The sequence below is a fragment of the Chrysemys picta genome, chromosome 5 (genome assembly GCF_011386835.1).
Source record: "Chrysemys picta bellii isolate R12L10 chromosome 5, ASM1138683v2, whole genome shotgun sequence".
Taxonomy (NCBI): Eukaryota; Metazoa; Chordata; order Testudines; family Emydidae; genus Chrysemys; species Chrysemys picta.
The window spans coordinates 9,921,638-9,933,843 of record NC_088795.1 but is presented as its reverse complement, the minus strand read 5'-3'; the positions used below and the strand labels follow the sequence as shown (position 1 = coordinate 9,933,843).

The 12,206-nt window shown below is 45.8% G+C and overlaps 1 protein-coding gene across 1 annotated transcript in view; it reads left to right on the top strand.

Annotated features, from left to right (window-relative positions):
• Positions 1 to 12,206, top strand: part of LOC101946721 (transmembrane protease serine 11C-like) — a 48,760-nt gene that overhangs the window by 18,869 nt on the left and 17,685 nt on the right. The window contains exons 2-5 of the mRNA XM_065595865.1: positions 4,639 to 4,760; positions 5,918 to 6,036; positions 7,316 to 7,383; positions 8,805 to 8,968. Of these exons, the coding sequence (XP_065451937.1) occupies positions 4,661 to 4,760; positions 5,918 to 6,036; positions 7,316 to 7,383; positions 8,805 to 8,968 (451 nt within the window). The 5' untranslated portion in view covers positions 4,639 to 4,660. The remainder of the gene's footprint in view (positions 1 to 4,638; positions 4,761 to 5,917; positions 6,037 to 7,315; positions 7,384 to 8,804; positions 8,969 to 12,206) is intronic.

Here is a 12,206-nt window from a genome sequence, read left to right as displayed (position 1 = left end):
ATTGGCAATGCAAGCATAATGTTCTCTGTCACCTACCTTACCCAACAGGCAGGCAGTCCTGGGTTGCGCTATCATGAAGTGCTGAGTGGCAGAGCAGTATGGAGAAGACCAGCATTGAGGCAATAAGGACATGGACTACAACTTTCAAAAGCAGGGGCCTACAGTTATGTTCCTTGACCCATCTCTAGACCTCTAAGCAAGTGACCTTATTTTCACAAGTGCTGGGCACCTGGTGACACATTTAGGTACCTAAAGGTAGTCATCAGAGACCTAGGGGTTAGATTTTCAAAAGCACCTAAAGAATTTAGTAGCACAAGCCTTTTGGAAATCTCCCCCAGATGTGGCCAAACACAAGGTTGGTCCAGTGGTTTGGGGACTAGCATGGGAACCAGGTTTGATTCCTAGTTCTGCCACAGATTTTTCTGTGTGACCTTAGTCAAGTCACTTAGTCTCTCTCTGCCTCAGTTCCCCATAATAGCAGTGCCCTGCCTCACAGTGGTGTTGTGAGAATAAATACATTAAAGTTTGTGAAGAGGTCAGGTACTACTATGATGGGGGCCACAGAGAGATTTTTCAGGTCAGGTTTATCCTACTCCAGTGTCCCCCTCCCGCTGCCTGGTTTCCACGGCTATTTCTGACCTGGTTTCTGATTTGGTGGTAAATTTAAATTTATGCCCAGCATATTGTATAGGTATAGGACATCTGACGTACCCTGGACTTTGCTATACTGATTGATTTTGTATTGCAGTATACGTTTCAATAGTTTGGGCTGTAGTATTTCAAGGAACAATTACTGTTACACTAGGAAGTTTGCCTAATTCTTTATCTTGCCCTTTTACACAACTGACTCCTCTTCAGCCTTGTTATTTGGCTTTGGGACAGGTTCATTACTTCAGATTGTTAAACGAGTACTTGCTCTGGTAATTAAATGGGTGTCTTGGGATTAAACTCACTGTCACAGAATGTAAAAGAAAGCACATTCTAGTCATGATTAAGAGGCAAGATGTGCCAGTAGCTATCCCTCAGCTATCTGAACACTCTTGGGCATACTACATTGTGCAGGGACTGAGTGGAGCTGGTCTAGGCATCCACCTTCAACACAAAGAGCATATGGTCCCATAGAAACCAGGGCCAGTTGATGTAAATTAGAGCAGCCCCTAAGCTGCTCCAAGTTACACTGATATGACTGGCACAAATATGTCATAAGAGTCAGCGAGGGGTTACTTTCTTCATCCCTGCACCACACCAAGCATATTTCCTTGCAGTACAGAATCTGGACCTATATCTTAACAGATAAGCCAACTTTCAGTGATAAGGGAGGTAGAATAATAATAAGGACAATGATATAAGGAGAAGAATTAATCTTCTATAATATTTATGCACCAAGCAATCCTGATCCCAGGTTTTATTTTTAGCAGAGTCCTCTCCCTTCCTTTGTTCATGCAAGAAAACACATCCTGATGGGTGGGGATTTTAATTGTAGCCCAGAATCTCATCTACTTCAAATACCCCCACCCAAGAGGCTATCCTAGAGTCTGCTGAGAGGTTTAGTTGCAGACCTTTTGCTGATTGTTATGTGGAGGTTGTTACACACTGAGGAATCCAACTTCACTTCATTTACTTGGTTCAGTTTCCCTGGTTCACTTTCCAAACTAGCTCCTTAGTAGAATATGTCTCATCAGCTACCACCAGGGGAAAATAGTAGAAAATAGTAGAAATCTTACATTGAACTGGCCATCTATCTAGCAAAAGTGCTTATCTGGTCCCCATCACTGTAATATCTGAGCTCCTCACAATTTTTAATATATTTATCCTCAATACCCTGTGAAGTATTGCAATTATGTAATACTTTAATCTCAGGCCAGACTCTTATTAATGTAATGATGGACCAAGCCACTCAGCAGGGGATAAGAGAGAAGCCAATGGTGGGTTATTCTCTGTTTCAGCATTCAGCATATCCAGAGCATCGATTTAGATTCTCTAAGGACATGAATCCTATAAAGGATAGTAATGTAGAAAACAGCCACAGAGGTAGCCAGTCAGATTCCCGAACCAGTAAAGGGAGTCAGATGTAAAGCTTTTTGAAACGGGGGAGGAGGCGCGGGGAAATCAAGGAATTGCAAGTCAGGTTCCTGAAGAATGGCGAAGTAGAGGAAGGGAGTGGGGAGCAAGGAAGGCCCAGAAGTTAGGATGGTAGCTGGGACTTAGAAGACAGGTTCAGTTATCTCCTCTGCCACAACCTTCCATGTAACCTTGGCCAAGTCTCTTAGACTCTCTGTCCCTCAGTTCCCCATCTGTACAACAGAGATAATAGCACTGCCCTACTTCACAGGGTATTGAGGATAAATATATTAAAAATTGTGAGGAGCTCAGATATTACAGTGATGGGGACCAGATAAGCACTTTTGCTAGATAGATGGCCAGTTCAATGTAAGATTTCTACTATTTTCTACTATTTTCCCCTTAAGGTAGGATGTTATCCTCCTGGACTTGATGAGTTTGCAGGGGGATGAAATTTCAAAGGCCTTAGTGAATTTAACCCTGCAACTGACAGCATGCAGGCAGACTGTCACCTGCTGCACCATTGAAGTCAATGGGGCTCCATATGCGCACAGCAATTCACCCGCATAATTGCAGGATTGAGGGATGGGTTTATTGTATATTTGCAATATTTTGACACCGGGACCCTCCTATTATTTTCCAATCTGGCCAATGTCACCCTTATTTTAAAACCTGATAAGAATCTCAAATACAGTGTGTGGGTCCTATTGTCCCAGATTTTCTTTCTTAATCTAGATGTCCAAATACTTTCCAAGGTCGTAGCTTCACTCTTGAAACCTCTTGTCACATGATTAAACTGAGTTTGACATGGAAAGGCGCTAAGTAATAAATAATAGATGATGGCTCTGTGCAATGGGCTCTTTGTCTCTGGAAGTCTTTGGATGCAGAGAAAGCCTTTGACAGTGTGGAGTGGGAATCTTTCTTTTTCTTTTTTCTTTCTGAGCCTGTTGCTTTAATTTATGGCATGATTTTAAATATGTATTCTAGGTCTTGTCTCTATTCCCAGAACTTCAGTGCTCTCTGACAAAGTATTCCCTAACTATTTCACCCAGGGAGGGGGCAAAAGTCAGGGTGTTGCTTTATCTGCAGCTGTCGAATCTCTCGCTGAATGACAGTCTAGTTCTGTCCCTAGAACTGGGGGATGTGTGAGGAAAGTTGCCTTTTACTTAGGTTGAAAGCTCTTTGGGGGCAGGGATCATATTTCTTCTGTGTTTGTGCCTAGCACAATGGGATCCTCATCTATGATTGGGGATCGTAGGCACTACTGCAGTCCAAATATTCAATAATAATATATGCAGACATATTTTGTTGTTTAACCAAACATCTCTGGGGTGACTGATTTTATTGGATATTTTAGTTCTTTCTCTGGGTTTTCCTAGAATTTCCCCCCCCCCCCCTCCATCCCAGTCATTTTGACTCTTCCCCCACAAGGGAAAAGGGGGCTAAAATGGGAAATAAAATAGTACTGGTGGTACTTTTATCAGCTCTCCCCACAGCTCAAGGTTCACCCACTCAAGATGCCAGAGTGAGATGCCATTCACAGCAGCTTGCGGAGCGGTTCAGAGTGTGGCGACGTGTGCTGTATTCAGAGAGGGAGTGCGTGTTCATGGCTACTCCTTCCAGGGTGCTCCTCACGCTGCAGCAGGCCATGTCTGCTGATTGGCAGGTGGCCCTGTAGGCTCTGTGTCCCCTTTTAGGCTGATTTGTGCCCCTGAGGGAACTAGAAGGAAATGCAGTTTGGTTTGGCCCCTGAGCAAGGGAAGTGAGGTTCCTTGTACCTTCCTTATCTCTTGTGCACCAGGTACAATCTGGCCCTTACTTTAGCAGTCTCTATGGCTGGCGTCTCTGTAGAGACAGAGAGAGTTGTGTTCAGCATTCTCCTGGATCGTACCTCCAGAACCTGGATTCTCTCCAAGCCTTAGGGTATAGAAGGGAATTATTTTGCTCTCTGTGCACCTCCTGTAATGTCTAACAGCGAGACCAGCAAGTTCCCGCGATGGGAATGAGCTCCCTGCTTTAGCTGAGTTTAGGTGAAAGTATTCTGCTGCATCCAGGGCTTCCTGATATTCACTTCAACGTGGATGATGGTGTGTCCACAGCACTGGATTGGACATAAGCAGAGAGTGATCGAAGAACATGGTGATTGTGACACATGCTGGGAAACCATCCAAAAGCATCTTTATTTTTTTTTAAATTATAAAATAGAGACTTGATTTAGGAAACGAGCATTTCTTGTCTGCCCTTTGGGTTCAGAGTAAATGCCTTACAGAGCGCGCGTCAGCTAGAAAGCTCCTGAAAGGAGAGGTTCAGTATGTGCACCTGGTGCCTCCTTTATTCCTCCTCTGAGTGCAGAAATGCTCAGTGCACCCATGTAGCCGTCCTCCTGGCTAAGCATAATGTCGTTGCTGTTCCATCGGGAGGGGGTGTTTGTGAAGGTAACTGTCCGGATCGCCAGCTCACGTAAAGCAGAGTAACTCCATTGAAGCCAATGGAGCTGCGCAGACAATCTGGCTCAGGGGATCATTATTATAGTTATCACAAAGTCTGATTTATTTCCCCGCCTCTCTCCCTTCTTAGGCTGACCCAGTTGGACACAAGAATGAAGCTTCTGGAACCATGGAAGTTAGCCCTTATTGGTCTGGCCGTCGTGTTCTTTATGGCACTAGTCATCGGTCTGCTTGTATATTTTTTGCTCTTTGGTAAGTGCGACAGTCTTGCTATCATGGGTGAATTGTACGTGCTGGGAGTTTACTGTTGTGATCTTTATGTGATGTACAAAGGATGGAATTCACCCCAGGGCGTGAGTCTACTTAGGACCTTTTAGTCCCATGTTAAGGGTGTAATTAACAGTTTCCTAAAAACACCTCTTAAAAACCAGCCATTTGTCTCTAGCAGGGATTTAAAGTTTCTGTCCATTCTATTTCTGTCTCCTGTGCTGGGGTCCAGGTAGAGCGGTCGATGGACAGTTATCACAGTAAGTCCGAGATCTACTAGCATCCAGCCACTGGAGGATTATGTTCCCGTTTAGAGCTTTATGTAATGATGTCCCTGGCTGGGTTGTCTTCAACGACTGAACCTAGGATGTCTGGATCCAAAAGCACAAGCCCTTACTGCTTCAGCTAAAGAAGCCACTCTTAGTTGAAAGGAGATTGCAAATTCATAAACTTCGTACATGGTCCATCCTGTAGAGGGCGGCGGAAGAGCTGGCTGCAAAAGCCTCAAGTCATTCTGTACTTCTGGTTCTGTGATGCACGGTGCCTTCTGCTGTCTCTGCTTCAGAGTTGTAAATAAATGTAGGCTCGGATGCAATATCCTGGGTTTAATCCTCCACTTTACCCCTGTGTGGCCTAATCCTTGCGCAGGGAAGTCCAAGGTGGTGTAGCCAGCACTGTGCTTCCTGTACTGCTCCCTCTTGGGGATAGGGACATGCCAGGGCAGGGCATGGAGCAGAGGGGAAGGCTTGTGCTGGGACGGAACGGGCATGTGGCTGGTGTGCCTTGTACGCTGCCAGTCCCTGGCTGGCAGAGTGGTCCCTAAGGGCTCTATTGCAGCTGGCCTACCTTAGAGCATCTTAAAGGCTCCTTCAGGTTAACACTGAAGACAAAAGTGAGTCTCTGGCTGCCCAAGGATCAGAGGAGCTGAAGGTGGCTTAGAGCCACCTTTGCCCACAGCACTGAGCAGAGCTCAGCTGCAGATCTAGTCCATGTAACGCCATTGACACGGAATAAGTGAGATTAGAACCAGAAACCCAGATTCCTGTTTTGGGAGCCATGACATCTGCTCCCGAGTTCTGCCACGCTACCCATCTCCAAATGGTAACCTAGGCATTGACCTTTCCTTCTCTCTCCCTCTCTAGATCAGGATATGTACTTTTACAATGGAACCTTTAAAATCACCAATGTCCAGTACAACCGTGAGTTTGACAAGCACACCTCAAAAGAGTTCAGAGACCTGAGCACAAGCATCGAGATGCTGGTAAATCAGAACTTTTCTTTCTCCCCCCAAGGTTGTCCCTGAAAGTCCTGGGCTACATGACTGGAAACCAGAATGAGATGCTTTCTAAAACCCACTTCATCAGATGCATTGAGTGAAAAATACAGTAAGTGGTATATATATGAAAAGATGGGAGTTGCCTTACCAAGTAGGGGGTCATTAGCACTACAAAAGTAATCAACTGTTGAGAATAGGTCACTTCCACCTTAATTGAATTGGCCTCATTAGCACTCACCCCCACTTGGTAAGGCAACTCGCATCTTTTCATATATATACCACTTACTGTATTTTCCACTCCATGCATCTGATGAAGTGGGTTTTAGCCCACGAAAGCTTATGCCCAAATAAAATTTGTTAGTCTCTAAGGTGCCACAAGGACTCCTCGTTGTTTTTGCTGATCCAGACTAACACGGCTACCACTCTGAAAGCAGGCTAAGATAATCCAATATAAAGGCCTCAGACAGATAGAATGCAGTCCTTTCTCTGGCCCCATCTCAGTAGTATTTAAGCGCCTCACGATCTTTAATGTGTGTATTCTCACAACAGCTACTACCACTTCATTTACAGCAAGTCTGGGACATGCTGGAACAGCACTTTGGGAACTGAGGGCTTGATCCAAAGCCCATTGAAATCAATGTGACACTTTCCACTGGCTTCACTGAGTTTTGGCTCAAGCCCGACGCTGGTGCTGTGTGAATGCTTAGACAGTGCAGTCCCGATCAGTGTCTCACTATTGAGTCTCAGAGCCAGAAGCCAGGGAGGCATGCAATGCTAGCCAATTAGCCAAACAGCACAGGCTGCAGTTCTCCACAGCTGCGGACGTGGGCACACGGCTGAGAATATGGGAACAGAAGCAACAAGTGGAAGCTCTCCTGTTGAGCAGAAATCCCATAATTCATAGCTCAGGGCAGCTGTCCCCTAACTCACTAACACGCTTGGGCGGGGGACCCTGATTGATGGGAACAATGCATTCGCTCTCCCTTGTACTCTGTGATGTGTTAGTACAAGGTCAAACTGAGTACAGTGAACGGCTTCAACCCTATGAATGGGCCGTGACTGCGCCATGCCAGTTGGATGGTTCTTTGAAATCAAGACCTGGGTTGGATGAAGGACATTCATCTATGGGCTTTGATAGAGTTAGGAGCCTGACCACTGTAGTCATGTATTCTGGATGCTCTCCGAACAGAATGCCTTAGCTGAGAGTGTGCTGCTGTTACATCCGATTCTGTTGTTTCACAAACATTTTCTATCCTTTGAACAGGTGACCAATACATTTCGAGCCTCCATTTTAAATAAGAAGTACATCAGGTCCCATGTTGTCAAGCTGAGGTATGTAAAATGAAATGCCGCTTTCTTCTTTAGCAGGTCTGTTTCCTGCTTGAGGTTAGCTAGGACGAACCTTTCTTCCAGTCTGGGGCGGCCAGGCAGCATGAGGGCAGGGGGAACGCACGCTGTCGCCATCAACCAGGACTCTTCAGAATCAAGATGCCGGCCCGGAGGCTATTCCACCTGCAGGGCTTGCAGTTGCTGGGGGTATGGCTGCCCCTTGCCCGTTCTGCAGTCACTTACACCTGTGCAAAATGCTGCCGTGCTGAGCTGGTATAAGTGCCTGCACAGGGTGCAGGGCCGGGGGAGTCAGAGGAAGGCCCAGTGCCTCTGTCTTTCCCACAACAGTGTCTTTATGGTCATTGACCCCCCAAGAAGCCAAGATTGAGAACTTAAGGTATCCGCTTGACCCAAGAGGAGCGGAGAGCTCTAGTGGGACCTGACCCAGTTCAAGGTCTCCAGATTGCTCTGCAAAGTGGCCCAGAGTAACAGGATGTTTCTCATCTCCATGTCCCCGGAGTGGATTCAATTAACCTTATACCAGATGCTCATAAGTGGAGTGGTGCATGCAATGTGATAGAGCAGTGCAAAAATAAGAAAAGCCCATGCAGTTTTGAATAACCTACCCAGAGGCAGCATCATGGGATAGGCAGGCTGCAGACTACGGCTGCTCTATAGCACGGACTACACTATGCGGCGCTGGTGTGAATGCCGGGGGAATAGCGTGTCCCAGTCCAGGCGCTTCAGGTTCGGTGCTGAGCTAGAGAAGTGGTAAAGTTGCTGGAGGGGGACTGGCTTTCAAGGAGAGAAGGAAATAGTTAAATACATGGAAACAACAAGGAGTCTGGTGGCCCCTTCACTCAGTGACGACGAATGGCTGGGATCATATCCAGGGCACGATCACTAAAGAAGGAGAGGAACCACTGAGTGCGGTGGAGCAGCGGGTGAAATTAGGAAAGGGTGAATTTAGGCTGCAAGGGAGGTGGTGGACGCTCCATCCTTCAACACACTTAATTCAGGTGCCTAAATGAGAGCTGTTGTCGCAGTAACCAGAAGAGCTTCATGCCCATGGTTCCAATGGCCATATGTCCTCTTGATCCACATGGTCGTGCACTGAGCTCACCCTCACCACCATCGTCAGGCTGGACTTGGGACGTTGCTCTCCTTAACATCATCCTTTGCCCTCGGCTTTTCCTTTGCTCTCGGCGAGATTCCCACTGACCTCCCCGATCACTCTGACAGGATGAGCTCTGTCAAAATCCCCTGCTAGCTGCTTAGATCCTTCCCATCCCCTGTCTTCTATTGTGTATCAGTCCCCAGGTAAGGCCCAGAGGACCTAATGAAAACTAAAGCCATGTAGAAAGAGAGGACAAGTAGCAAACACGCTCACTCACCTCTGTCTTTAATGTCATGTTGGTTTGCAGCCCAGATGCCAGCGGAGTGGTGGTAGAGCTTGTGCTGATGTTTGAATTCGCCTCAAACGATAACAGAGCGGCTCTCTCAGAAAGAATCAAGAGCATTTTGCTTAGGCGGTTGCAGACAAACACAGGGCCCTTGGAAATTGACCCCTCAACTTTTAAATTCTCAGGCAAGTTTCTTGAGCTTTCCCTTTTCTCCTTGATTTTGCTGCTCAGGCCTCCCTTTCCTCTGTGCAATGTGATTTGTTTTATAGCGCTGAAGTGAGTCCCTGCTGTTTCCTTCTTCCCTCTTCCCAAAACAGCCCTGCCACCCTCATCAGCTGACACCTTGGAAGGGTACTATAAAGCTAGAACAAGGATACAGACGTGGGTCAGATCCCCAGCTGATGCAAATTTACCTAGTGCCACTGAAGTCAGTGGGCCAGATTCTGAGCAGACATAAATCAGTGTGACCCCGTTGAAGTAAGTTGGTCTACACTGTGTGACAGACCCAGACCAGTGGGGTACAGGAGTCTGGTGGAGGGCAAATATACTGGTCACTGATGACCACTGAGTGACCAGAGCAGGGGCTGCACTAGAGTAATCAGGAACCTGCTAGAACCAGTTAAGGCAGGCAGGCTAATTAGGACACCTGGAGCCAATTAAAAAGAAGTTGCTAGAATCAATTAAGGCAGGCTAATCAGGGCACCTGGCTTTTAAAAAGGAGCTCCCTTCAGTTTGTGGTGTGAGTGTGAGGAGCTGGGAGCAAGGAGCCGAGAGGGAGAGGGTGTGCTGCTGGAGGACTGAGGAGCATAAGCGTTATCAGACACCAGGAGGAAGGTCCTGTGGTGAGAATAAGGAAGGTGTTTGGAGGAGGCCATGGGGAAGTAGCCCAGGGAGTTGTAGCTGTCATGCAGCTGTTACAGGAGGCACTATAGACAGCTGCAGTCCACAGGGCCCTAGGCTGGAACCCGGAGTAGAGGGTGGGCCCGGGTTCCCCCCAATTGACCTGGACTGTGGGTTCTTCCAGAGGGGAAGGTCTCTGGGCTGTTCCCCAACCCACATGGTGAATCTCTGAGGAAAGAAAATCCGCCGATAAGCGCAGGACCCACCAAGATCAAGGAGGAACTTTGTCACAACTGATTTCCACCAGCAAAAGCTCTGTCTCCAGGTTCCTTTGTTTTCAGAGCATTTTGCTTCTGCTTTCAAATTTTCTAAACCAATGGTGCGAAGTGCATTCCTGTTGGTTCACCTTATGTCTCCTGCTTTGCAGCCTCCCTTCTGGACTTGTTTCTCCCCACAGTTAGCCCCAGAATCCAACTCCATATTGAATGAAGATGGCTTTTGTGTCCTCCCGTCTTCTCCCTTCCCAGCCTGCCACAGAGAAAAATGAATTTTGGTGTGCACACAAATGAATAAAAGGTCACTTCACTTCTCCACTCTGCGGTCAGGTGCCCAAATATAAAGCCGTCACACTATTAAAAATATGCAAAACTGGCAGCATTCCACAAAAGGGCCCCTGTTTTTCTGTCCTCACTGTTATCGTACGACAGAACTGGGCAAGAAACTTTTCTCATCTCATGCATATTTTTGAGAGTTCAAAACATTTTCCTATCTTGAATCAGGATGAAGAATCAATCTCAGATTTTTGCAAACAAACAAAAAGGGTTGGATTTGGGTCAGTTGAAATATTTGGTTTCGGTTTTGAGCTCCTGCCCTCCCCTTTCTTTTAGTCTAATTAGTTTACTTTTGGAAACACTTATTCTGAACCTGAAAACCAGAATTTTTTCATTTTAGAAAATGTTGAAACAAACCTTTGGACAATTTTGAAACTTTTTTCAAAAAATGTTCACGTTGGGAGAGTCGCCAGAACTGCCCCTGTTCCACAAAGTTTTGTTTTTGACCAACTGGCATTTTTCGTCTATAAATATTTCATCAAAAAATTCCCCGCCTGCTTTATTAACAGTCCCCTACTCAATGAGCCTTTGTAGCCTAGTTCTTGCTCTCAAGAGACGGTAATATTCCCCAGTGGACGTCGGATTCAGTGCTTAGCATTAGACGGCAGCAAATGATGCAGTTGAACCATTCTGCTCATCAGCCTGGTGCAGTCATTTTGTACTCTCTAAGGAGATTCCGTTATTTTAGGGAAAAACTGTAAAATAGGATTAATCGGAGAAGTGTTTTTTAAATACTTTGCAGGATATATTCTTAAGGCAGATATATATTGTAAAGCAAGTTTTTCCATTGGTTTTAGAAGTAATGGGGTTATAATTTTGACAGATCAAATGTTACAGATCTGTCACTTTAAGGATCTCTGTTTCCCACTCTTCTTGCTCCCTCTCTTGTGTTGCTGAAGACCAGTGGTTCCCAAACTTTAACAACCTGTGAACCCCTTTCACTAAAATGTCAAGTCTTGCGAACCCCCTCCTCAAAATGAATATTTCCAGGGATTTTCTCTGTTACCTGAGTATAAATTATAAAAGCAGTGATCTTGGAAATATAACATTTGTTTTTATGACCTGCTTATTAAATACTATTTATTATTAATTATTAGTTATCATTACAGTATTTTTATTACATTATGAAAACGGCAACACTCTTCCAAGATCTCACTTTCGTAGCTTGTATCACTTTGAATAAGCCTGTTCTAAGACAAGGCTTCTATGTTTCATCAAGGAGTATCAGATGTGAAACAGCATGAAAGCATTTAAGAAGCCAACTCAAAGAGTTCCTCCTACACAAGCATTCAGGTCTTGAGCAGTCCAGGCAAACAATGCACATTACAACAAAGCTTAAAATTGTTCATAATCATTTTAAAAACAATACTAGCTGCCTATTTAATTTTAAAAATAGCAAAAAATATCCACCTCCCTTTCCATTTCTTATAAGGAGTCTTAAAGTTTAAATCTCCTCAGTGTGATAGCAATGCTTGCTTTGATCCGCTTAGCTCTTGGAAGTCCAGCGGCTCCGGGCTGCTGGCCCCGGGCTGCCCAGGTTCCCTAGGGACAGCTCTGTTCGCCATTAGAGAATTTTTTCCCGAGAACCCCCTGTAACATTTCGCAAACCCCCAGGGGTTCTCGAACCCCAGTTTGGGAACCACTGCTGTAGACTGAGGCACTTCCATGCAATACATTAGGCTCTTGTCTTAGCGTGTGACTCGGGTTGAACTTTATTTATTCTCTCTTCCTTTGGGGAAGGAACCGCCCCCTGTTCAGGGTGAATACTTGGGTGGAAAGAAGAGGTAAATACCTGTGCCATCATGAAGTGCTGCCATTCCATGTACTCCCAGTCCCATGCATGGAGCCACCCAATCCCTCCATCCTGTGATAATGCACTACACATCTAAGCATGTCTCCCGGTAACAGGAATCCAGGGTTTTAGAAGAACACTTGAATCCCTAATGGGCTGGAGACACCTACCCCACTTCAT